The sequence below is a fragment of the Buteo buteo genome, chromosome 5 (assembly GCF_964188355.1).
Source record: "Buteo buteo chromosome 5, bButBut1.hap1.1, whole genome shotgun sequence".
In the NCBI taxonomy this organism is placed as follows: Eukaryota; Metazoa; Chordata; class Aves; order Accipitriformes; family Accipitridae; genus Buteo; species Buteo buteo.
This window is the reverse complement of record NC_134175.1, coordinates 5,202,872-5,230,598: the sequence shown is the minus strand read 5'-3', so window position 1 is coordinate 5,230,598 and position 27,727 is coordinate 5,202,872. Positions and strand designations below refer to the sequence as shown.

The window sequence follows — 27,727 nt, the reverse complement described above, 5'->3', positions numbered from 1 at the left end:
GGGCTGTTGTGATGCTCTGATGCAGATCTGAAGCTGTCTGTCTCTGGGAGCAGCAGTTACAAGCTCTTTTCCAACAAAAAAGAAACGGTCATGTAGTTCAATGAACAGGTCTTCCCAGGACTGACTGGCAGTGGGATAACATAGAGAAGATGGGAGGATGTTATTTCTTTAATCACAACTTGCAAAGCCACCAGACTGAGCAACAGGAAGAAATGCAGAGTGTAAAAGGGTGGGGGGAGGAGGCAAGAGCAGAATCAACCTGAGCAGGTTAAAGCACCAAGAAGGGAAGTCAACTTAGGTCAGGGTGGAGTTGAGACACTGTTTGTGCCCAGGCATATCTTTTAGCTTCCCCACACCTCAGTTTCCCCAGCTGTAAAATAGACATGACAGCCCTTCCCTCCTACACAGGGGCATTGTGAGGCTGAGCTCATTAATGTTTGCCAAGCTGCTTAGAAATCCTCTGACGGAAGTTGCTGCACAGCATGAGCACAAAGTTGTTGTTTTTTGGGTTGGGTTGGGGTTTTTTTTGGAAACACTAAAGAGATGAGCAATTGAAAGAGTAACCAACGTAGCTCACTGCCTCTTTAGAAATGCCTGGTGAAGTCCTAGCCAGCAAGGGAAAAGGGTTTGCAAGGGAGATGAGAAGCGCGCTGACGCCAAGTCCAGTGAGAGAGTTCTGGCACGAGGAGGATGAAAGCATCCATCCCCTCTCACACTTGCCTGGTGAGGAGGAAAACAAAAAAAAACAAAGAGGAAAAATGAAAAGTGAAGAAAAAAAAAGAAGGGAAGGGAGAAAAAAGGGAGAGAAAGAAAGAGGGAGGGAACAGCAATCCAACATGGCTGGAATAACTCTGCTCACTGTAGCCTGTCCAACAACAGCCCTGGCGGATCATAAAACAGCCTCTCATATCCATGTGGTTTTTGCTGCTAGGAGACAAGGTACAAAACACACAACCTAACGCCGGGCTCTATAAAACCTTATATTCCCCCTCAGACCCAGAGTTCATCTAAAGAATTTGCATCACCTAATTAGAACCAAGCCGACTTTTAAAATAAAAAACAAAAAAAGTAAAATAGAAAAAATGAAAAGCCCTTTTCCCTTCTTTGTCCCCTTTTTGATTTCAGTTACCATAAAATTTGAAAAATACCTTCCTGACCTTTTCCCAGGAGAATTTCCACGCAGAAGCTTTGCTGGCAGATCTTGGCTACTAAGCACATTTGAAAGTTAAAGTCACTTCCTTTTAGTGGTGCCCAGAGGCAGGTGTACCCTGTTCTGCCTCCATGGTGAGACTTGCTAACAGACAGCTCCTGAGAAGCACGAGGAGACCTCAGCTGCTGCTGGCATTTGCAGGGTTGTTCTTCTGCGCCGCGAAAGAGGAGCCGATCTCTGCTGTTACAGACAGTGTGATGATTTTTCTCTTTTATTTTCATTCTTTTTATATCTTTATATTCTTTTTTTGGTTGTGTATCAGGATAAAACATGCTGTGGCACACGTGCTTAGGCTAGTGTTGTCCCTCCCCGTAACAAAGACCCTCACAACTTACCTAAGGAACTTTACTGCCATGAATTTCCTTTGCGTGTGAATGCACAATCCCCGATACTCCAAATTTACTGCGCAGCTTTATCTACACATCCTCCTGCTAACCCTGTCCGGGGCCTCCCACGACTGCAGGCCCTCACGCGTGCGAAATGGCGGGGCAATCCTGTGACTGGCTGAGAAAACCAAGGTTTGGCAAGCACGCGCTGAACGGTGCAGCCTGGGCCACGGCTGCCCTCTGCTCTCTCGTGCCGCTCCCGATGGCTGGCCGGTCCCCCGGGGCAGAGGGAAGCCATGGGCAGTTACTCCAAGCGGTGGCCTGTCAGCGGCGAAGCGTGCGAGCAGGGAGGAGTGCTTGGGAGGAGGCTGATGATTCACGCGGCCTGCATCCAGGCATTACAACCAGCAGAGACCATGGGCACGTCTCGCCTGCCCTCACGTAACGCAGGCCGCAGGGCTCTTCTGCCGTCCTCTGCAGCAGAGCCAGAGCGTTTCTCTCAGAAGATCTACCACGCTGCATTTACTGTTCCTCTCCGAGGGGGCCATTGGGAAGCCGCTCCAGCAGCTATTTAGCCTCATGGCTAAAAGCGCACGCGCTTTATTTTTTGCTCTTATTTCTCCCTTGCTGCGGACAGGGAGCGCGGGGATTTGCTCACCCTCTCTGCACCGCTTTGCCCTGGCTGGCAAGCGGGTGCCCCAGCTGGGTTGCCCTGCAGGCCAGGCCTTGGCTCTCCCCGGCCCTCAGAGGCGAGGAGAGCGCGGGGCGGTCATGGCGCAGGCCTGCAGCAGAGGAAAGCTGTGGCGGGGAGAGGTTGCTGCCCAGCCGGGCAGCCGGCAGAACAGGGGAATGTCCCTCTCTTCTTCCGACTATCTAAAGAAGTGACGCTAACAACCCTTGGCGGCGTCCTGCCGACATGGCCAGCGACGTGCCGCGACAGCTAGCGTCCGTCCAAGCTGTGGAGAGCACGCTGTCTAGGAGAGGAACAGCAGCGGCGCGATCCTGGGGACGGTCCCTTTGGCCCGTCCGAAGGGTGGAACAACATCACGCTGATGTGGCAGTGGCTTCTCTGCTGGTGGGACTGGGGAAATGGAATGCTGTTACAGCCTTGATCCAGTAAGGCCTAGTAGCAGCAGAGTGAGGCCTGTACAAGACCAAGACAATGTGCTGAAATCTCACAGCAGCGACAGGCGAGTTGTTGCTTGCTCCGCGGGACCTGGAACGGCACATCAACACCGTGTGGCTAGAGGCAGATTTGCAGTGGACGCCACAAGGACGAACACAATATCAGGACCCTTCTCTGACCTTGCCAGGCCAGTGTGAAGAGCGGAGCCTGAGGCCTGTCCTTGGCTTGCTCCCCCCCATCTACCCACACTTTATTTCTTTGGCTAGGATTTCAGCAGGGGGGCTCTGAGTAGGGGACATGCTGTAGCTGTGGGTTCAGATTATATTTTGATTACAGAGGCTGTACGCAACGTTCATTCCTAGTGGGTGTATCATGGCTATGGCTTCCGGAGAAAGCAGCCAGTAGAACAGCAACAGATCCCTGACAGGGAGGGCCATATCCGCTACAGTCTGTACGCTCAAGAGGATGCAGCTGTATCCTCCCCACCAGGCTTGCACTTGCATTTTCCTTCATTAGAACTCAGGCAAGTGCTGCACCTCCTCTCCTTGCAGCCCCAATGACAACTGACCTCCTAAGTGTGCCTGCCCGGCACAAAATGCTCAGGTGGTGGGCGAAAGGGAATTTAACACATCTGCCCTCACATAGCCACCATACCTGCCAAAAGCCTTGGGCTGCCTGCAAGAGGAGGCAGCTGGTTTAGGAGAGGAGTTACTACAACCTGGCCTCTGCAACTAGAGTCCACCCTCACAGTCTTTCACCACCCATAGAGACACCAGCGAGGACCTAGCCTAGAGGCATTGATGTCAAGGAGACCTGATGGACACTGTATGCGTCACTGCGCCAAGTGAGAGGAAAAAGTTATCTCAGGGAGGGAGAGCAGAAAGAAAACAAGGACCCCGAGGATCACATGCTCAGAGGATGAGAGGGGAAAGAGGTCAGTTCCTGACAAGCAGCTCAAAACAAACCCATTGTTCTGAGTGAGACTCTGTCGTCCCTCTTTCACCAGGTGTTACCTGGAAAATCCATCTGCCCATTCCCCCTCCCTTCACCATTCCTCTGCCCTGGCTGCTAGCAAAATGGGGAAATTCGTGAGACAGCTGTAATGGCACCAGCTTCCTGGCCGGTCTCGCCTCACCTTCCTAGAGGAAAACCAGCAGATCTGATCCGATGCCTGGAGGAGGAAGCATGCCCTGGACTGAACCGGAGAAGTCTGTGGGAGAACTGTGCACCAGGCAGCCCTGAGACAGACTCTTTTTGGCAGAAGTGCCACAGCCCATGGTAGGACACTTACATTTCACTACTTCTGTGTTTTTTTCTTGTCCTATATATATCTGCTCTGGGGGTTCACCAGCCAGACACTGCCCTGTAGTAATACATACCAGGTTTAGAAACCATACCAGCCCATAGAAATGCTACTGTCTTTCTGCCCTCCATACTTTTTCCACTACCTGCTATCACCTTCTGGAAAGGCTAAAAGGGACAGACAATTTACTAGAAGAGAGAAAAAAACGCCCAGGCCTTCCAGGCCTTTCTCTGTGTGTGAGAAAAGAAGTCCAAATCTTTTCCCTGCCCCAACTGCAGCAACTTCAGTGAAAAAAGTTCCTTCTGAGTCTTATTGCATATATTCCAGTGCTTATCCATAAGACATTGCAGTTCAGAACAAAGCTCTAGTCCCAGATTTTGCACCCTAATAAAGATTGTAGCCTAGCAAAATTATGTTAGAACATAGTTCTCTGTCATGGCCATCACTGCCCTTGCATCACAGCACCACTTCCCTGAGTGATGCCAGAGCAGGCTCCACGGGTACACATGGAGTATATAGGCCTTTTGCACAGAATGGTTATTTTAAAAATTCCTTGAGATCATAGTGGCAAAGAAAGGACCCTGCAGAGGCCAGTGGTGCATATAAAATGAAAACATTATGCTCCCCAAAATGCTGTCGTGGGGAAGCAACACAGAGGAGAAGAGAACTTCTTGTCATAGTTGATTTGTGGTTGTTTTGGCTCACAGCCAGCTTGGAATACCCCAAGCCTTTGGAGAACCTATGGAAACGAAATACTGAGGAAGTTGTACATCCTCTTGAAGAGTCAATTAAAAACAAAGTGCAGGTTTTATAAACATGGTGTGCATACACTATTAAAAGACAGTCTTTCTGCTGGGTTTTGGCATTGTGTCTTACACTGCTGGCCAGAAAGGCTGGTTGGGAACAGGAATTTGGGGATTTCTTAAAAATGACAGTATTGGAAAAATGCTGACATTTCCCACAAAATGAGAGTTCCGAATTTCTTTCTGGTCAGGAACCATCAAACTGTATCCTTTTGCTGTTTTTGAAATAATATCCATGTTCAATACAATTGTATGAGCATAATTCTTCTTTAAAAGGGAACATAAAAATTTTAATCTTTTTTTGCTCTGTAGTAGATAACTGCCCCTTTATAATGTCGAGAGAAAAGCAATCCCCCAAAAACTTTTTAAGCTTTGTGATTTTCCCTCTTTTTCCACAATAGTCTCCCTTCAGGGACTGAACTGGTCGTAAGAACAGAAAAAAATAACTGAAATGTTCTTTACAGAGATCACCTATTTTGAGAGATTGAAAGAGTTAATGTCTCAAACATTGTGGTGGGGCAAGTTCTGCTTAAAGACAAACCCTGCGCAGCAAGGAACCAAGGTGAAAAGCCCATCAGCTGAGACATCAGCAACAGGAGGGGGACGGCGTGCTGGAGGGTGTGCAGCTCCATGTTCTGATAAGCTGTTCTGATACAAAGATCAAACAACGGCCACATCTGCAGGGAAGGAGAAGTGACTCCACAAACGACCCCCAAGCCCAAAGGCTCACAAACTGCTCATTAACCTGACGAGTTTGGGTGCCTGCCCGAAGGAGGGACAGGGATGATAAAAGGACACAAACTGAAGCCCTGGGTGCGCAAGCCCACCGGGACTGGACCCCTCGGCTGATTGAACCAACGCTGGACCCAGGACCAGTGAAATCCTTCTCTCTTTCCTTTTCCACAATCCCTACATCTCACCCTTTTCACGGCATAAACCGTTGACCAAGTCTGGACTAAGAGTGGATCCAGCCACCCCTGGACCCTTCTCTGAGAAGGAGTCTAGAAAACAAGGGGGTCTGCTCTGAACCTCGTGACTCAGTGGGAGGAATCTCTTCTTTCCCTGAATTGATGTATATGGTTACACGGTTTACAGAAGTAGTCCTATGCCAATTCCTGTTGTGAGAAACCCTGCCACCTACTACCACGCCTCCCCAGTTCAGTTTGCTCCTGTCATGAATAAGATCTTTAACTGATCGTTTGGTGTCGATTCACCTTAAATTAGCCCGAGGGAATTTCGAATTAAACATGACTCCCTGGTCTGTCCAGTCTGGGTCGTGACACCTATGTGAGTGTTTAAATCAGAGAAAGTGCTAAACCCCAAATTTAGCATGTTCCTGAGCTGAGGCCAAAGGCAGGCAAACACTGAGATCACTGAATCAAGCTTTGCCACAGACATTAATAGGATTCAGCATAAGCCCATTCCTAATTACAATTGCCATTAAAATTGTAAGGCAAGTCCCTGTTTTTCTGATACCTAGGCACTGTTGTATGCCATTCATCCCTTGTTGATGTGAATGCACTAACCCTTAACTGTAGCCTTGCTCATCTCTTTTTTATAAAGTATGACTACTATTTTCAGATCGGAAGAGAACGTGTTCTATGCACAAGTATCTTATCTGCTTCAGAGCACAGCAGCTTCCAAGCGGATGCCACTCTGGCTCCTAGCCCTATCTTCAAGAGTCAAGCAATAAATTCCATTCCTTCTACACAGTTTAGCAAAGGCCATATGAGTCAACACTGGGTGTAAGGACAATGATAAATGTTCCTTTAAAATGGTTTCTGCTTGACTATTCCTTAAGAGCCCTTTTGGGAAGATCTAATCAGGTCCCTGGAAAGAAGTGCTGCCTGGGGCTCTGACAGGCTGTATAATGCTTTCTGCTGTGAAAATCTGAAAAGACCCTTCTCAAAGTAATTAAAGATATTGTCCTGCTCCCCAGGGATATTTGCAGTTAGGCTATTCATTTCGTGGGCTGGTTATAGTTTGGCTGTGATGGTAACTGCATGGATCCAGTTGGCTATCTAGCTGCTTCTGCCCTAGTCAATAAGACTTGTGTGCAAATAGCAGGATAATTGTTAGTGGACATAGCCATCACTGTCTCAAAAAAGGTTTGTTCTTTCAATTAATGCTAAAGATTTCCCAGAAACTTTTGGGTAGAAGAAAATGCTACTGACGGGATGCTTGTATTGGAATAGAAAATTCAGAGGCTTTGGGGCTGCAAGTGAGCAATTATTTTCAATGTGTATATAATACCTACTTGACCGGTGCACTTATCTGGAAGATGAGGGATTATTTTAAACACCCATGGCTCATAAGTCTGTTGACAATGATGAGAAAGGCATAGAACTATTAAGAATCCACAGCTAATCATACCTTTTTATGGCAATCTCATTTTTCTTCCCTTCTATCTATACCCCCCTTCACATGAAGTAAAGGTAATTGCTTAAGTGCACAGAGCCTGCACAGGGAGGTGCCACACATGGTACTGAAACATGAAAAAGAAACATGCAACTTCAGTTGCATTTTTCATTCCCATAGTCCTACAGACAGAGGCAAAGTTCTCCTGTTTGGGCAGATGGAAAGGGAATCAGTGCTGTGTACCTCTTTTCCTGCAGCCTCAGGATCATGGCAGGGGATTAGACTCATCTCTTCAGCTGCACCAGTAGGTATGTATTCCAGCTGCTGTAAGGAGACCCTTCTGATGCATAAGCAGCATCCAAGATTGCAGATGAGAAATACAAGCAGGTGGGCAGAACCCTTTCAGCTCCAAGAGAGTGCTTCTGAGTGACATTAGAGCGGAACTTTTGGTGGCTATGACTATGCCATGTGTGTAATTTCTAGAAAGTAGAGCCAAATATAAAGATTCTAAGGACCTTAAAAGAAATGACTTAAACATCACTTCTCACCTATAGCCTCATGTGCATCTCCCCCACTTGAAACAAAGAACATAAATCAGCTCCATTGCCAAGCAGCTAGAGAATATAATATTTAATGTTGAACAGCTGAGAATAAACATACGTACATGTGTTTGTAAAAGACATGTCACATACATATAGGTTTTCTTACCAGGAATCTTTAGTTTGCTATATGAGATTTAAAGGATGGCACCTTGAATTTCCCAAAATCAGGACAGTTTATTTTTCCTTGTTCTTTTTAAGTACTGTTATTCTTGAATGTGCAAGGCAGCACTTCAGTGGGAACTGTTACTGTAGACGACTGTTCCGGGATATTTATGTAGCATGTTCTATGGGCTTAGCTCTTGTCAGCTCTGCATCTTTGTTCCCGGCAGCGCTCCTGTTGACTATTAGCACTAAACTCTCACATTAGATGTCCTGAGAACATATTCTTTTCAGGAAGCTGGCTGTGATCCGTTCCTAGCAGTGCAAGAATCATTGTTGTACCAAAGCCCTGCCTGACCCCTCCTGGAGATATTTACCAAGGTGTCTTAGCCGGCTTACAAAAAGCGGGACACATGGGAACAGCTCCAAACGTTTGTCTTTTCCTAAACATAGAAACCATACAATTAAGAGGAAACAAAAAAACCCAAACAACCCACCACAAACAGAATTTACTTCTGCAACAAGATACTGACAACACTGTCAGGTGGCAGCAAGCATGGCACAGGCCAACAGGCCATCAGGCTATTTTGCTAGTGTGTCTCCATTCTTAAAGTCCTCTCCTTTCATTCCTCTTTTCCTGGCTTATGGATTTTGGCAATAAAAAGGTAGGTCAGGCACCTAAAAGTCAGCCAGGAATGTGCATATCCCCATCAATCTGTGCCAGGTACATGTGGCCTGTAGAGAAGCCATAGGCAGGCATCCTTGGAGCATGTGAAAACGTTATTAACAGCTGCAGCAATGCTGCAGGAATAAGTGATCCGTTTCTTCGGCCTGTGATGCACTTCAGTATCAGCTCCACCATTAGGAAAAGATCATTACATGCTTTAATTCCTTAAATAGCATCAGAAAAGGAAATTTAGCAAGACAAGCCTTGATGTTGGAGAGATCATCTCTGCAAAGGGAGAACAGTCCAGGATTCTTCGGTCGTACTCGCACCTCTGTCACAGGCTCTAAGGGTTTAGTTTAGTCATTTAATTTGTTCTCTTCCGCAGTTTTCCTGCTCCATAAAAGACAGATCTTAGTAACAATCTTGTGAAACAAGACAGTAAATCTGGAGAATAATTCTTTACGGACTGCAACCTGCTTTGAAAAACCCCAATGAAAGAAGCTGCTGGCAATTAATACCGTTCAGTAGGATGAATAAAGAGAGCAAGGTGCAAGCCAGGTGCATGAAAAAGGCTGACAAAAAGGGAGAAATTCAGCACTTCCCTTGGCGATCTGAGCTACATGTCCACATTTTATAAAGGCTGTTGGTTCCTACAATTAATAAATGCAGGTCTTAGCACACTGTTCTCTTTCGCATGCTCCCAACACTTAGGGGTGGCAGGTTGTGTGCACAGTGGCTCTGCACAGCTGTAACAAAGAATAGAAGCTGCAAGAAACTTTCCTTCCCTGCAGGGAAAACCAGCTGAAGATCTGTAGAGTGAAAGCCATGGGAGGCATAAAACATTTTCAGTGTTCCTCTGTGAAACCTAGGAGATGTGCTATGTAATTGTGACCTCCTTCCCCTGATTCCTTGTCTGGAAACTATTTACGTTTCTGAGACACCAAGCATCCCCTGGCATGTCCCCAGCCAGCTCCAATCCCCTCCAAGAGATGGCAAAGGAGGTGAGAACTGCACTGTGCCTGCCTTCATACAGCCAGACTCTCCTGCCAGTCTCTGTCTGCAAGCTAGTTTGACAAGCAAAGGAAGGAGAAAAAAAAAACACAAAAAAACCCAAACCCAAAACAACCCCAAAGCTCCAAGACTATTTTTATTTATGATCATGTCCATGGGCCACTCTTTGTCTAGACAGCTGGTGTTAGTATCTGAAGCTGTCCTGGAATCTGAAATACCATTTATTTACAGGGGAAATAAAAGCCCTGGATTAAACAGTTCATAAAAATAATCTGGGAACTGACACAGGGCCAAAGGAGACCAAAGGTAACAAGATCTAGAGCAGCCATCTTTGTTTGTCTTGGCTGTAGAGATGTTTTCTCAGAAAAAGCAAAATTCCCCCTCCCAGCCACCCCCCAAAACAATTTGGCTTCAGGAGAGCGTTTCCTTTTGGTTCCTCTCCTCCCACCTTTGTTTGGCTGCTTTAAAAATATCTCCACCCCACCCCCCAACAAGGAGGTTTCCAAACAAACCAGTCACCCAATTTAAAAGTGGGACTGGAGAGGGGCAGCTCTTACCCTTCCAAGAAAATCCTTGGAACTGGGACCTGCTATATTTTCACCCAGAGAGACTCCGAATGTCACAGAGGCAGCAAAATGTTGCGTTGACACTGACACCTGACAATCTTTTTGTTTCTGCCTGCAGCAAAAAATAAAAGCAGGGAGGTAGATAGCAGGAGCCCTTGGTCTGCCTTTTGCTGCCACAGAGGCTGTGCCAGGCACTGATCGGTGCCCACTGCGCTTGGAATGGCCGTGTCGCAGACCACCTGTTTGGCCTTCACACCGCAGTCATTTTTCACTGCCAGCTGACAGACTTCAGGATATTTCCAGACATGGAACTAAGCAGGAAAAAACCAAAACAAACTTCTGGGCTCCATCTGCTCCCTTCCCTTGAGTGAGCAGCGCACCGTCACCCAGGGCAGTGTATAAAAAGAGTTTGGTGGAGTCACCCTATAATTTTACACAGCAGCTGCCAAACTTTAAAGACAAGCTACACTAAGGTATGAGACCTTCCTCTTTTAGAAGGAGCCACTGGCTCCTTATTGAAGCAGAAAGCTCATATTAAGCGAAGCATTAGACCTATGCATAACTGCTTGGCTAGTGAAGTGCTACAGCACTCAAACCACACAGGGACAGTTCAATCAATAAGGCAGCGGCTGCAGGAGAACACAGCAATATCAGGCTGGCCATGGACTGTCTTTGCGCAGCATCAGCAGGGGCAAGAGTTGGGCTAAGGGTGATGGGCAGAAGTTCTGAGCAGTTTGAAAGTATTTTGATTCAGAGGTCTAGGAGGGGAGAAGCAACCCTGATCCTTAAGAGTGCTAAGACCTTCTATTTTATTTTGCTAGTGTCTAACATGGGTTTTTCCTCATGTAGCTATTCTGGCAGCCCCCAAACATGAATGCAGAGCATGGGCCATATTTAACGAAACTACCAATTACAGTTGGTAGTCTCATTTTAACATGCAATCCAAGGAAATCTGCCATTTTAATCCAATGTAGGTAGTAAAGAGGGAAACAAAAGGTCAATGGTGGATTAGGACTAGGGCTTAAATCAAGACACAGCAAAAATGTCACTCTAATCAGTGCTGGGTTCTTGAAAAAAATCAGCATTTCCAGCTATATGGGACAGCCTGGAAAGAAAGATGCATGTTTGTAGTGCACCTAGAGCACGTGCTTAATTTCCAGCTGTGATAGGGAGTTCATATACAGTCTTGTGCAAATCACCTGTTGCCTGTGTTCTAAAATTCAGCTATTAAACATGTTAGGTATGAAACTATTCCCTCTTTGTCTATTTTGTTGAGAGGCAGATACTGTCTTTTATAGTGCAAAGAACAACTAGCACAAAAGACTATGTATATTACAAAATAACGATCTGGTCCTTTTCTTCTTGCATGCTCTCTGCAATCTTTGAAGCACCTGCCACATTACCAAGAGGGCCACCTTCTGTGGCAAAGAGCTGAATTTGGGCTACTGTTGCAAGACTCAGTTTACCGGACCATGGTCCTGACCCAAGATGGCCAAACTTGTCATAGTATGGAGAAACTGCTAATGAGATCAGAGTCTAAAAAGACAAATTCCAAAGCACGAAGAGAAAAGGATGTTTTCTTTTCCGCTGGACAAAACACAACTTTTCTGGCAGGCACAAGTAGGACAGTCTGTCCACTTTGGCAATACCCTGCACGCTTGGATGTACACAAGTGTGTTTTTACATGTAACCCGGTTTGATTACACAATCTCCCTCCAAGAGAATTTGGCAAGAAAGATATGAGAGACTTTAGAAACTGCAAGCAGTCTGCAGCATACTGCTTCTCTCACACTATTTCTAGCACCATTTGGAGCAGCTGACCACTGGGAAAACAACCAAAGAAAAACCACCCTAACTGTTGATCAGGTACCCAGCCTGCCATCTCAGAGATGCAGCAAGGTTGCAGGTTCAGCCTCAGTTGCCAGCTTGTACCTACCAACCTTTATCAAACAGCTGAACAGCTGGGTCCATGATCAGAACACTGAACCAGCCCCTAGTCTAAATCTTTTCCTCCTCTTTGTTTTCCAGAGAATAATTCTGAACCTTTGCCAAATGCATCTGGTGAGAGATTAACATGTCAAAGGCTTTTCCTGACCAACAATCTTTTTGCACCTTGGCTTCTTCCAAAGTTGGATCTGTTCTTTCAGTGTTCATCCCTTCCTGAAAACACTATCTAACACCCATCTGGGGAGATAACATTTAATGCTGGTGCCCATTCTCCCAGACTCCAAGTTAAACTTTCTGGGAAACACATCATAGCTTGTCTTGGGATTCTCATGCTTGTTTAGGTTGCAGGTATCCTACCTGTATGACTACAATATTATTTTATGTGCTTTTGCTGTTTGTAGAGAAAGATACATGCCTTGTGCTTACTGAAATGTTCTTGAGATTAGTGCTAGTGCCAGGCAACCTTAAAGAGGAAAACAAGTTTATCCTAGTGAAGGTCACAGTCTTGACTATGGAGTTTGAAACATAGTTCACAAACACAAGAAAATGCAGACCTAAAGCATGTGTGGCACAAGTCTCTTATTCTAAATGTTAGAAATCCTCCAAAGCATCGCTTACCTGTGGATCTGCAAGCCCACCTCAAGAGTGAATTTCAGGATGCAGCTTCTCAGAGTGAGTTCCTGTCTAGAAATGTCTGTCACCTTTTAAACGCCAGGTTTATTTACATTTTTCTGACTATTTTTTAAATACAAATAAAAATGTCAGATTGTATGTGAAGAATCACCTTCTTTCTAATAATTCGGGTCTTATCACACCACACTTAACTTTGGAATAGATAGCTGGCATCCATTGAGAACATTAATTGGAAACATCTGTATTTATCCAAGCAGGATGCATCATAAGGACTGAGTGCTCATTCTTCTAGGTTTTCCTTTACAAAGTCAATTGAAAACTTCATTTCTAGCATCCTGTAAATCTAATTTTCATTGCTGTAATTTCCTATTGTGCAGCACAGTTTCAGTCAGTTTTCATTTAACAGCATTTCACCGAGACCACATGTGATACATCAATACAGCTTACTGTTTTAAGGGTTTACTGTGTCAGTGTTGTTATCAAACACCACAGCCAATAACTTCTGAAATCCTAAAATTTGTGCACTGTCTATACCAGGTCAGAATGAAAAATGTCAAAGTGTCAGACTTAGTGATCAAATTTCCCCACTTGTCTGTTTGATTCACTGTCTTCCCCTGGGTTTCCATATAGCTCATTAAACAAAACAAACCCAAACCAGGCCTTTATAGAAAGAAAAAGTTTGACATGAGTAACTAGCTTTGCTGGTAATATGTGCAACCCACCCAGGTGTCTAGACAGTTTGAAAAATACAGATCATATTTAGGACTAACATCTAACATCTGTTACTCCTCATGTCTCTCTGCTGGACCTCAAATTAAGTAGGAACAGACCTTATCAATATTAGGTGTTCCTCTTCCAAAAGAAACATCCAGCATGTTGCCGGAAATTAAGTTACCGGTTCAGTAGGTGGCACTTCACCTTTCAGATCAACATACCACTTGCATAGCCTGTGACAAAGTTCTGCACTCCCAAAGGTACGTGCTTTGGTAAAAGTTAGAAAACAAAGAGTTCAGACCCTCAGTATTTACAAAATAAAAAAATAAAAAAATAAAAAAAATCAACACCTGTGTCCTAGCCAGATACCAGTTTAGGCAGGTGTTTCTTGCCTGCCCATGAACCCTTTATAATAATAAGTTGGAGAGCGTGTTTGATTATGCATATTTTAGTAAGATTTTGTTAGGCCCTCCTAAATAATAGTTAATGGCTTAACGAAAGGTTATGAGAGGGAACAATGACAGACTCTGGTAGGAATAGGCATTTATGGAACTCCTCAGGACAAACAAGGTGCTATTGAGAAGGTTATCCAGAAGTAGCATCTATTTCTTGGCCCATGTCCCCCACAATGCCATTGCACAGCAAAGTTTCCCTGGGCCATAAGCTGTTGACTGCAGAACAGTTATACATTAGATTAGAGCAAAATGCAATGCTAGGTGCCTAAGAAGTGTGGACCCAAGCCCTCTGATTATTAAAAGATGCAAGACTGCGCAAAGTGAAAAATTGCACGTTAAACCCATTTAACAAGGACTCTGCCTTAAGATGCTGTATGTGTGTAGATGTGGTTTTGTAAGAGTGTGAGTGGTGCAGAAGCACAGAATGCCAAGGAGATGTGCTTCTAAACCTGTAGGCATATCAGACTGCTCCCAGCTGAGAAGTTTTACACAAGTAATGTAACTGGCTGGGATGCTGCTAGAGCTGGACAAATACAAAGGAAATCTTAGGGTGTCCCTGTTCAGCAGGTTTATCTTTCAAATGATTCAAATTTGTCACAGTTTTGAAAAAAACACAAAGGTCTTGGCCCGGCTTGATTGTATTTGAGAATTTATTGCCCGTCTTAGTCATGGAGGGGGGGGTGGCGGGGTGGGATTTATAGCTCAGCTAAATTACAGCTAGTCAAAGAGGCTGCCCAAGCCATGAACTGTGGGTGTTCAGTGTAAGGTTGTTTAGCAAGGCCTAAATTCAGGCCATAAGCGCTTTTATAGGAGACTGTAAATCACCTTAACTTTTATACACTGTGGCAACATGTGAGCAAAGGAATGTGGCTGGTCTGTGCTAGTCCCAGAAAATGTCCTAGATGAGGCCAGCAGATTGGGAGGCAGACACGCAATACCAAGCCTGTGAGTAAAATACTCAGACTTGTATCTCCCCTGCACTACATGTGTATGTGACTAGGGCTAAGGGAGAGGAAACCAGCACAGAGGTGCCACAGGAACAGACTGCACCAGGGCAGCTTGAACACCCAATGGGAAGAGCATTGCTAAGCAGTAAGCAAATTGTAAAACACAAGTCAGACAAAACATCTGGCAGCTGCTTCAAATAGTTTTGTGTCTGAAGGGCAGACAAGCCTGCAATAGTTTCAAATCAAAACATGTGCAAGGACAGGATCAGTGCTCCAATGTGTTTTGTGCATTCGGTGAGTTTTGTTCCCTTCAGCACCGTTTTGTATGCCAAGAAAGGTTGTGCTTTGGGTTAGGTTTTTATTTTTAATAAACTTTACTAAATAAAATCACTACATATTTCCTTCTCCAGTCAAATGCAGCTTAGTCTTTGGCATAAGATCCACAGCATTAGGTCGGCAGAGGAAGCATATAGGAGAGAAGCAGAGCATGCTAGGAAACGTTTTTCATAATTGTCTTACTTTATGCAGGAGAAAAGGTGTGACTGCCAAAATAAGTTCTTAAAACTGTGATACTTATCCTTCTAAGTTTGCACATCTCAGGCACAGGGAAAGGGAAGATTGCCTTGTGCTGGTATTAGCTAAGGACTTGACAGGTACAGACTGATGCCTAGGCTCCAACAGGGAAGTTGTTTGAGCTCAGAAATAGATTCTCAGTTCTGCAGATAAAGGAGAGAATTAGCAACTGTCCTCCACCCACCCCAAGTTTTTCTGTCCTGACATTGTCATAGCTTTGACCAAGATCTACAATAGGTATGTTTGCTGGCACAGAAAAGCTGCACAGGAGTGTAACCTGCACCCAAGACAGGCTTTCCTTTTGAAAGGAATTGTGACAAGACTGCTAAAGTAGCATGGCATCCTTCCTTACAGCTACTGAACTCCTCTACTGAACACTTCCCCTCTTGCACACTTTTCTAGGCTCAGATTACTTTCACCAAACCCTCAACTTCCAGGAAGAAACAAAAGCTACTCCACTGCTTGTCTAGAGCATCAGGATGCCAAGATTCTTTGCAGAATTGCCACAGCACTTATTCATCACCAGCAAGGCAACAGCAGGCAAACTATCAAGGCCAGAAGGTTCCTATAAAATGCAGGAACAGTTCCATGTGCATAAATGTGATCCGTCAGCAACAGCAGGAAGATGAGATGCTGGCCAGGGTAACAGGGTTGGTTTTCAAGGAGGCCCTGAGACAAGTAGGACTTGCAGTTTTTAATGCTACTCAAAAAGGAGTAGGTCTGCCTGCTGCATGCCAGCGCCTGAACACAGGCAATAGCAGGGGAAGCAGAGCACAACTGATTCATTAGGACTTGCTAATCTCTGATATCATTTGTTGATTCCACCAGGTCCAATCTCCATCTCATGACTTCCTCCACTGTTGCCATGGCACTGTACATAAACACTGCAGACTCCCAGCCCTGAGCAGGTCATTTGTTTCAAATATTCCATGCAGCTGGAACGCAAGCCTGTTTGGGTGTCTGGAGCTGAGCATGAACTAATTTCTCAGTCTTCTGCACCCGCCCCACCTTATGCACCCTCCCCAGCCCACTGCTCTCCCAGAATCCCTCCAGCCACACTTCCAACAAAGCTTTCCACTGAAAGGTAAGGGGAAGCTGGTCTTGTTCACATAGAGGCAGAAAGTGTTTCACTGAAGTCCTCCACTACCTGCAGAAAAACAGAAGTCGTTACTAAATATGCTGCTTATTTAGGCTTAGGATCTCAAAACAGTTCTCTTCTACACGTGGGAAAAAACAAACAAAATTAAGACATCCAAAATTTTTAAAAAAATAATCTTGCCCTGGCTGGAGACAAAGATAAGAAACCACTTGCCTTTTTTTTAAGCTCTCTTCACCCAGTACTCTTATAAGGCAGTTCATAAGCATACCTCTGAGCTTTAGTTGAGCCTCACATGTTGTAGTGTTTGTGTGAACTGATTAAATCATTCAGTTTCCACACCCAAGTTGGTAGCTGCACGGAAGACAGAAAAGTATGTGGACAGGAGAGGGAATTAAAGCCTTTGTCATAATTGACAAAAGTACCAAATCATCTCACTTCGAGTCACTTTGGAGAGGCTTAATCTAACTGCTGATATAACTAGAAAGCATCTCTGTATTGCACAGCTTGGAAATGGACGAGACCGAAGGCACAACCAGCAAGCAGTTTGTACTCCACAAACAATATAATCCACATCTCTTCACAGCCCAGGAATGAAATCTCTTGTGCAAACAGATCTCAAAATATATGAAAGCACAGCAACTTAGAGCAGTGGGTATGGAGTGACTGAAAACTAATACCAAGTGACTTAAGCTAAATCAAGTTCATTACCTGAAAAAGTTACCCAGAACACATTGAAATCAATCTGCCATTTTTAAAGCAGCACACGATACAAGAACAACTCTCCCAACTCTCACCTTAACTTGCCACAGTGCCTTCTGTAATTAACTGTGCTGTTCTACTGGCTCGGGATCCCTTTAGCCCTCATCATTCTATTTTGCTTTCTCCTATCCACCATCTCCCTTCCTAAGAAAAAGGACAGTCGGCTATCAACATAAAGTAGGTAGTAGGTTAGTGATTTGTTTTCATATGAGCTTCTTTCCTGGAAAAGAAAGAAAAGTTGTTTGCTGTAATCTAGGAGTGAAATTTGCAAACCTGCACAATACATCAAGTCTGGCAAGATAACCAGTGCCCCGTCTATTGAATCTACTTGAATCTATTTGAAGAAAAATGAGTATAGCATAGTAAGTCAGTTAAATTAGGAAACCAAGGCTGCTGTCTCATCACAGGTATTTTTCAACTCCATCTGGAATAGCCATTTTTAGGCACTAGTGACAGCTGTACAACTATCTCAGGTTACCACACCCTACCACCCTGTAGCAATAGCTGCAGTGTGCCCTCCACCTGTACATACCTTTTAGATGCCAGCTTTAAATTGTTATTCTTCCAAGCAAAAAGACAAAGCCACAACAGCTCTTGCTTTACCTGTTTGGGCTGGCTTCTTGGGATAAGCTCACCATTCATGTAGAAGCTAGATATAAAGAACTCTGCTCATTTCATGCAAATAAAAACCAGCATCAAATAATACTTAATAGAGTTTATTAGGTTACTGAGTATTATCTACAGTCATAAAATAGAAAGTCAGAATTTAAAACTGTACAAAGCAACGTACTGGTGAAGTGAGAAGAGATGGAAACAAGGGAGCACAAAGAGCATTAGAAGTAGGGAGAACACAGCTGCTTCCCCAGACTTCTGGAAGACACTGGTTGAAGTTGAAGGCAACCAAGTTGGGCTCCATACACACTCAATTTTCTTGTGTCCCACCCCATAACAGAAACTAGTACAAATCCCTACATTAAAAAAAACCAACAAAACATATAATATTAGATTAAAAAAGGGGCACATCACACCCCACCCAGTCTTGGCACCAATTCTGTGCTTTAAAAAATATACTATGCAAGTAGTTTATTTTAAAAAAGGTACCCTACAGCAGCTGTTTAAAACATGTTCTTATACATACACCACAAATATATATATTAACATTTTCAACAACTAAACTCATTTGTACCTACACAGAACTGAAGGGATAACTCAAGAGCAAAAACCAACCACACAAACATTTTTCAAGACAAAGAAATGTGCAAAATAACCCCAGAAAGGCAGCATAGTAACCTGTGGAGAGGTCAAGAGAGCAGCCCCTGCTAGTAAAGGAGTGTCATCCTCTTTACTTGGCTACTGAGGCGAAAATCTATTTGGGTTGTGCTGATTTTGCCTGAATCACTTGTCCTGTTTATTGCGGTTCTCTCCCATCCCCACCCCCAGCTCTGGAGAGGTTCAGTTTCTTCTTACTGTGCCTTAAGATCACCCCCTTGGCCTCTGTTGAAGTCTCACAAATCACATTCTGCAGCAATCACCTCCTGGATTTCTCATCAGCTGATGGTACTTCTGCAGCCACACTGTGACACACTGGGACCCATCTTCTCTGGGACAACTTCCCACCCCCAAGCAAGAAACAGAGAACTATTCCTGCTGCATAGTTAAGTGGAGATTATGTTGATGGTCTATGACAGAACAAAGCCTGGTTTGGATGACTTTAAGCAGCTTATCTAAGAAGATAATTCCCTGGCAGAGCTATTACAGAAACACATTAGTATGTTTCTCTAAAGCCTTAATATGGAACAGGCTACACAGAAAGCAGACCTAAGACAGCAGGACCTATAGCCATGTAACACATCTCACCTCACACAGCCCGTCTCACCCTATTGCAGGAGAAGTTCGTCCCTTCCCTGTCCCCACATCAGGAAGGAACCCCTGATCCCAGACTAAAAGTCAGGAAGAAGAGGGCAGGGGAAGATACAGTATGACTGCTCAATCAACTGAGTCAAACCCACTAAGAAGAGGCAGAACAGAGAATGGAGCAGGAGAACTGAAACAGCAATGGTGATAAACAAGAACACAGGATTCACTCTATGAAATAACATTAGAACTTGGTAAGAAGCCCTGGCAGAGATACAGACATCAGTGACATAACCACCTTCTCCAAATTAATAAGTGTTCTGGTAGAAGGGTGCTTGGTTTTGGTGTTTCAGGGCTTGGGGTTCTATTTTTTTTTTTTTTTTTGGTTTTTAAAAGCTCAGCAATTAATTCTTGGTATTCCAGACTCTTCCCAACTCTGCTGGCTACCTTGTGCCTTTCCATTCTTAGGACCTGATCTTAAGATTCCCACTCCTAATGCCTTCCCTCCCCCCAAACTGCATTCTTCTCTTTAGCTGGTACAGAAAAATCATCCACTCCTAGGCTCTACAACCCAAAGGATGCAGTACAGCCTTTTCTCAGGAGAAGCAGGGAAGCCCAGAGCTTCTGTAAACGTTCTTTTTGTAAGCGTGTTGGGGAAGTGACCTCCAAAGAACAAAACACTCAGTTGTGGAACAAGGATTACTTGAGAGCTTGCCAATAAGGGCACATGGAGACTTAAGCAGTGGCAGGAATACTTTCGCCAAGGAGTTCCAACAGTAGCGATGACACAAGGGTGGAGAACCCATTGCTCAGTGGGTCAGCTCTGGTATTTTGCCTTGGTTCCAACTCTCTATCCTTGAACATGAAGATCATTGGTAGAGCAGGTAACTCTTGAGGGAGGCTGGCAGTGGCAGTGTAGGGATCTCATTCAGTCTTTCCTTGCCCAGAGCAAGCCTCACAGCTCGCCGACACAAGTCCATCAAAGGCAGTGGTTCAGCTAGGAAGAGAGACCCAAGACATTAACATCCCAACCCACAAGTTAAACATTCATTCTGCTAGTTCTAAAAATCCCCCAGAAAAGATTGAGCAAGAAAAGCTAATGCCTGGCATGTTTGCAGGACCCAAGCCATTTAGCATTCACATATCAGCAACTGCAGCTCATTAAATACACAGGCAGAGCATGATGTTTCTGTAGAGGTTAAGCCATACATGTATGTGAACAAAAAAATACTAGAATCCCCTAACGGAAGTTCCCCCTCTGCAATAGCATTCATTCAAGTCAGAACACATCTTCTAGCTTGTGCCTCTTACAAAGGTTTTTGGACACTGCAGTGTCCAAGTTCACTCAAGTAAAAGCCTGCAGCAAACAGTCTGATAGCATCATGTGGTATGGGTACCTAAAAAGTACCATTTGTCATCTCTTATAGTAGGATAACAGCTGTCAACCCCTTTATTTTTAGTACATACTTCCCATGAAGAACAAAGCCATCCGTCAAAGCTTCATGTTGCTACTTGTATTGTAACATTTTCCATTAGAGGATTCCCTCCTGTGTGTCATAAACCTGGGAAAGATACGAGCCTTTGGCTATCTTCTTTTCATCCTGTACTTACAAACACTGAAGAAGATAACACTGGTTTTTGGGGAATGGGGTATGGGGCCCTTTGATGCTGAAGAGTCATTCACAGCATACAGGGGCCTAAGGTCAAAGCCAAAGTTAACGTATCACAGCTGCACAGAAGGAAGATACAGATTAGTTGCTCACAGTTTCTGTTGCTAAGTCTGACAAAGCTCACCTTTACACAGCATTCAAGCCTAAGGGCTTTCTCCTCCCCCAAGAGAGAGCTAACACAAAGACATCCCAAATTAAGCAGATAACTGGACATCCTGTATAGCCTGAGGGCTCACCATGCTCCATTAGAAAGCTTCCTTTACAGACATTGCGGGCTGAACACAGACACCTAAAGACATCCACAGGAATGGAAAAGTTCGGCTGAGAAGCAGCTTTCAGGAACCTTGACAGATGCCAACAGCTCTAGCTTCCACTACTACAAGCCAAATTAATCTAACTGTTCATACAGCTGTTTTAAGCAGCTGAGAGAGGGAAAGCTTAGTTTTTCTCAGCATGGTCATGTTACTGCCTTTTTACCAGAATTCATTCCATCAATAAGGCGGATACAAGTCCCTTCCTTCCAGGTTCAAAGTTAACAGCTAACACTGAAAAACTCAAACAGAAGAGTGTTGTCAGTAGCCTCTGATCAGACCACTCTTGATTCTACTTTGGAAAAAGTAAACAGTCATACTGCTTCATGTAGGAAACACTTCCAATGAAAAGTGGAGAAAGCTAATTTTTATCTAATTTTTGGCAAAAGGTCTGTGAGAAGGAAAGTTTGTTAGCTGAGGAGAGACTTGGTAACAAAGTCAGGAAACACATGCTTGAATTGGTCTGTCCCCTCCTAAAGTTAACAGCCAGAGCTGAGCTAATGCCCTATTTCCCCCCGCCTCCTTCCCTGCCATGGATCACAAGCTATTACCTGGCTCCAGGGGAAGTTGCAGTGGAATGTTTTTTCTAGCAGTTCCCCAAAGTTCTCCCCGTGCTGCAAGCATTAATTATTCCTGAGGAATCCTACCCCTATATGCACATCTCTTTTGCACTGATAGCTGGGTGGAGAGCCAACAGATCTGTCAGGGCAGTGCTGCTGTTTGCCAAGCCCTACCATTTGTCATGCATGTTCTGTGCCACAAGCAAAAACATGGTTGCACTCAGCCCAAGGTACTGCTGGTCTTGCCTGCTCATGACCTACTTCAGGATCCATGCTGCCTCTTCTGCAGGGACAGGTCTCTACAGCTAGGCTGCACATCTCTGCTCTGGCTGTGATGCTGCCAGAGAAGCCTATTACTGGCAGCACTCCTTTGGCACTTCCCAACGTAGCTTATTCTTAAACCACTGAGGTACAAATATGGTGTATTCAAAGTCTGTCCCAATTCTTCCTGCTCTGTATGGAGATAGCTGGGACAGAGGTATTATCTACCCAGCATCCCAGAGGACAAGAGGTCCTGACTTTCAAAGCCTATAGACATTAATGTAAGAAATACATTCCAGTTTAATGGCCTTAAAAGGAGAGGATCTTCTTCCCACAGAGATTAAGAACAAGGACTTTATCCTCCTCTAGTTTGCACTGATAACCCAGTCTGACAAGAGACCCTGAGACCAAAAGAGAAAGCACACACATATCTGACCTCCTTCCATTCACAAGCACTACAATCACTGGACAGTGTTGCTATTGAATGCTCAGAAGTGGTTAGAGCCAGACACCTCCTTTCTATCTGTGCCAAAATAGCATCCCGTCATTCCTGGCCTTACGCCCACAATTCAGTCCTATGCTGAGAGCACATTACAACCAAATCCAATACTGGAGGTGGCCGTTTCCTTGCTAAGTGCAGTTCTGTGCCAACAACTCCACGGACTTGCTGGCTTTGAGGGGAGCTGCAGATTTTGGCTTTGACCCTTCAGAAAAACCTGGTTACGGCAGCTGCTGCCATTCTGTAAGCTGTTGTGGTAGAATGAGCTAGGTTTCTTTCTTTTGGTGAGAAAGTGCTCTGCCAAGAGCACTCTCTTTGGTCTTGCCGAGTTGAAGCGTATTTCTCAAAGCACTTGTGGATTTTGCTCCTATCCCTTTGCAAGGCTTTCCTGGTTATTCCGACAGCTCAGATCTTCTGGTGCCCAGCGTCAGCTTTGTTGTACCTCATATGTCACCATTGCCAGGGGTTTACCATTGCTGGCCCAGCATTAGAACACGTTCTAAGCACAAATAAAAGAACCCAGTATGCTACGGCCTTTCAGCAGACACTATTCTGGAAGGCAGGGGAAACACTACTCTTTTCATATCAATACTGCCAAATTTATTTCACTAACAACATAAATCCAGATTTTAATCCACTTCCTTCACCTCTCTCCTCCACCCTACCCAGAGGACTGAGTCACAGTCTAGCCCCATGGGAACTTCTGACTATGAGAGATAACAGACTTTAGCACATTTGGACAGCCAAATTTATTACTAAGCTTAGCTAAAGATTGATGTCCCTATTAGTAAAAGGCCTGGCATGCAAGCTGGGCTGGCTACAATATCCAGCCCCATGCTAGAAATGAGCACACCCTGCCCTGAAAGAAGCAGAGAAGTGAGCTCCTTTTTTGAAAGATGAGACATTCCCATTTCCTTACATAGGGAATCTCTCCTTAGATGGGACAGATCTTCCCGCTCTTGCCTGCAACGGATTTTAAAAGTCCCTTTATTAGCCATTTAAGGAAGGTGATTGTCCCTCAGAGACCGTTTCCTATGAAAAGACACCAGGATTACATTGCCAATAATGCAACTGTCAGAAAGACATTCCTACTGATACTTTGGTAGCAATATAGAAAGGTTTGTCATCCCTAGACAGATGACTGGCATCACCTTCTCCCACCATACTACCTCCCCAAACCCTGCTTGCTCCCTGCAGGGCCTTGGGAACAGTACGTGTGTACAGCCAGACGACCTTTTTCAATTAGCCATTAAGGATTCAGAGCTGTATCCAGTAATCTTACTGCTGCCATGAAATCCTCACCTCTCTAAAAAACGAAAACCCTCCCCAGGATGGTCAAGTACACCTGCACTGAAGTAGCACACAGACCCGTGCTGCTAGAACAAATACAGGGAATTATACTCACGGTCAAGTCCATTCAAGTAGCGCATCCGTATTTCACAGTGTCCCCACACTGCGCTTACCACTGGATATAGCTTTTTCCCTTTGAGTCCCCGAAACGCAACACCCATGTATTGCCCATCTACAATGAAGCTCAGTGTCCCATCATCCATGTCCAGAACCACCAGGAAGGAGTCCGGCACAATGAAAGTTTCATCTGGTTCTAAGAAGGCAGGATATGTTTTACTTGGCTGGTTCTTGCCATCATGGTACAGTCTGTTGCGCCCAAGGTCCCACCCCCAAGATTCATGGTTATTTCCTACAAGTGTCGTGTACCCTACTGAATGCAAAGGGGCATCTGCTGTTGCCACCCCGACCACAGCATGTGTGCCTCGCTGCCTCATTGCCCACGTGATCTGCCACACATGCAGTCCTCGTGTATAGCCCACTTTGCCTCTGATGGCATCTGTACTCTGAGCCACCGGATGCCGGTGAAATATCAGTTTGTCATCCTCTTTCACAAATACATTCAGCGAGCGATCATCGTTGTTCCATGAATGCAATAACTGGACTTCGTATGATACCGGAGGCATGTCCAGCAGCAAGTCCAGACGTGTGGGTTTGCTGTAGTCAAGTCCTTGGAGTTCCTGTTTCAATGGCCTGTATACAGGGTCCCTCATATCCACAGTCTTTATCCCACCTGTGACTTTCTGACCCATCGTGTGTTCTGATTTTGCCTATTTATAGGCTCCCAAGGCAAGCTCATCGATTTACCCGGCCGCTCCTGCTGTCATTCAGCCCTACAGAAAAGGTTGCTAGGAGACCTTGTCAAGATGTGCACCAGTCAGTATTGCCTAATGGATGGAAAGAAAAACAAGAGATGTTAAACATTAGCACATACAGCCTTATATGCAACATTCACAGAGCAGAGTTGTCAGGATAAACAGATTAAAACTTGTCCTTCCTTTCCACCAGCAAGGAAGGGTCACGTACACTACTTATGCACTATACCCTGCATAGCAGAGATAGCACATAGATGATTAAGTAGGTAAGTTTCTAATGCCCCCTTCAGAAAGGCATTTGAATTTCTGCTTCTTTGTCTAAGGAAGGTACAGGTTCAGCCACCAAAGCTCATCTCTTTACAGTGAATGCACTGCTCCTTATTACCGCATCACTAAACCTTAAGAGAGCACATCTCTATTTAGGCTGCCTCCAGCAAAACTTACTTTCACATCATGATCACCTATATGTTGTTCAGGCTGGAAAATTCAAGAGGAGAGTTTATTCAAGGCAGAAGACTCAGAACACAGTAGACAGTAATGCTTAAATTTTTCCTGATTGTCTTCAGTTGGTAGAAGGACTGAAAACAGTGTCTTGTATAAGCATAATTTTGCCTCCCCCACCCCCCAGTTCATACCACAAGGTCAGGCTGAGCAAGACATCCCAGGGAAGGCCCAGGCTGCTAACCAGTATTCACTGCTCCAGCTCCTTCTAACCACCGTGGAGGATTTCTTCTCCTGCCAAAGCCATCTCTACAGCTATCCACAGTGGAGCCAAAACAGTCGAGGCATTTAATACCGAGAAAAAGTCCAAACAGCTTCTGTCAATTTCTCAAAGATAGACCTGAGTTTACAACTGCATTGAATTTGGACCCTGTAGTAACATGCTCCAGCTGACCAGTAGCAAGGGATTGGTTTATATGGATATCTGCTCTGCAAAGCTTTAGTCCGACCTGTCCCTAGCAGGAAAGAGGGGCATTACTGAATAAACTTCTCCCTCTGCTGCTCTAGAGAGGTTGAAACTAGCCTTCAGAATGCAAAACATTCCTAAGTATAGCTTCCACTATAGGGAAAGGAAAGCAGGCTGCATTTCAGCAGGGATATATTTGTGTTCTAGCTCAAGAAGATCACGGTTAGACCAGCAAGTAGAACAGGCACTACAAACAGGTCTAGTACCTGCAATGTTTTTCCAGGGTCGAAACCAGCTTATTCACATAACACACTAGATTGGCACTTAATGTTCTCCTAGCTGGTACTCCAGTGCTTCCTTTGCAGTGCTCCCAGATCTGACAGACATTAGGTAAAGACAACTAAATTCCAGCCTTCCTTTTTTGGCTGACAGTTGTAAACGAAAGTTCTTGGGGAACCCCTAAGATGTAAACATCCCTTAGAATAAAGGCTACATACTGCACAGACACACCCAAGTATTGCCCATTGTTGTTACGCAGCCATAAATAATTTTTCTTCCCTCAGCACAAACAGTTGCAAACGAGAAATAAAGCATTGAACAAAAACCATCTCCCCATTGCATCGCTCAAACAAGGTAGGAGCCAGGCAATAAAAATGAACGCTTCTCTGTCTGGAGAGTTACAAACCTTCCACAGATCAGCTGGCAAAGCAGCTAGCAGCCATTGATACAGGTTTGAGGAGATTATTCTCTTCAACCCTGCTAAAGCTTTGCTAAGTACCTTGGAGGCCTGACTGCAAGTCCAAAACAGCAGACAAAACCTGCTCGGTCCAGCCTCTGGGGTACACCCATTCCATCAGCTATTAGCCCCACTGAATTACTACAGTCAAGAGAGCAGATAAACCTGCTGTATGATTTGTCTCAAACGAGCAGCTTCAGTCGGCGCAGCTTCTTTTCTCCAAGAGGAAAAAAATCCCCAGCTTCAGAGTCCAGGGGGAGGAGCAAGATGCTTCTCACAGTTGAGCAGTTTTCCTTCCAAATTTCAGAGAAACCTCTAAAAAGTTTAAGCCAGCTTGGCTAGAGATACTAGCTCACTTTGCATACCTCTCCTCCAGCACTGCATCCACCGAAGTGTCTCTGCTCTCACTCAGCAACACAAACAACACTAAGACAGCTGCCAAACTGGGGGCAGCTATTAGGAGAATTAGAAGTGGGAGGGGAGCGAGCTAGCTTTCTAAGAAAAAAAAGTGTTATTTTAACATTTCCTGAAGTGAAGCAATCATGCAGGGCTCCTGCCAGTTACAGTCACAACACTTACTCACAACCAAGGACCTTATCTGGCATAGAAAATAGAGCATGAATCAGATCTGGTTTAAAATTAAGGTTACTGGACATAAGCAACAAAGCTTCAGCTAGAAGGTGACAGGGAAGACTCCCGTGTGCTCCGAGTTAGGGATCAATTCACCAGCTTCCCTACAGGTTTTTAGTACTAGTCCAGGGTATGCCATTGGAACAGTGAGCTCAAATCTTGTAGTTTATAAGTAAAACAAGAGACAAGACTACTTTTCTTTTCCTTCCCTTCCCTCCTTTTTTTTTTTCAAGTATGAAGAGGAAAATGCCTGAGGTTCTTTAAAAGTCACATCCCAATGCACATTACTAGGCAGCAGCATAGCCATTTCAAACTATTCAGGGACCTCTGATGTACAGCACTGACAGACAGAAGACGGTTCATTAAACAACTGCCATTTAAATACAGTCCAATCACATTATCAGCTAGTAATAGAACTGAGACATCCTGCAAGCTAAATAAGTCCCATCCACAACATCAAAACAAATCCTGAACTACACAAGCCAGCTGTCAACAGCTGAAAACAAGCAAGTAACAGCAAAACCAGTTGAGTGGTCACTGGATGCCAGTACATCACCCTCTCCCAACACATTTAGTTGTTCTACCCCACAGCTCAGGTGCTTGGGCCCAAGTGTTACCATGACACACAGGCTCCCAGCCTCCAAGGGCACAGGCTCCGTTGCTCTGTAAGCCTGAAGAACAGCAATATCTCAAACCAAGTGATCCCAAGGACAAGCCAATACAGACGTGAGCTGAGCTGCTGGTGTAGAAGTTCAAGTACACTGTTGTAATTCTCCTCAAGAGACTTTGTGACAACATTACAACAAGTCGTACAGACCCACCTAGTAGGTTGCTTGATATATTTTTTCAACTCAGCACATTTATTGCATGCAGTTATTCAAGGGTTGAACAGCAGTTCCTCCCAATCATCCCACTGTCCCATCTTTAAGCCCTCATGCC

At 44.8% G+C, this 27,727-nt stretch overlaps 1 protein-coding gene across 3 annotated transcripts in view; it reads right to left on the bottom strand.

Moving 5' to 3' along the window:
• Nucleotides 1-17,898: 17,898 nt before the first annotated feature.
• Nucleotides 17,899-27,727, bottom strand: part of SPSB1 (splA/ryanodine receptor domain and SOCS box containing 1) — a 39,154-nt gene continuing 29,325 nt past the window's right edge. For 2 of the 3 annotated variants that reach the window (XM_075027323.1, XM_075027325.1), the window contains exons 2-3: nt 23,759-24,587; nt 17,899-20,049 (exon numbers count right to left, since the gene is read on the bottom strand). In XM_075027323.1, coding sequence (XP_074883424.1) covers nt 19,922-20,049; nt 23,759-24,452 — 822 coding nt within the window. In that variant the 5' untranslated portion in view covers nt 24,453-24,587 and the 3' untranslated portion in view covers nt 17,899-19,921. Of the gene's footprint in view, nt 20,050-23,758; nt 24,588-26,523; nt 26,594-27,727 lie in introns of those variants that run through there. The other variant, XM_075027324.1, reaches the window with a different exon arrangement.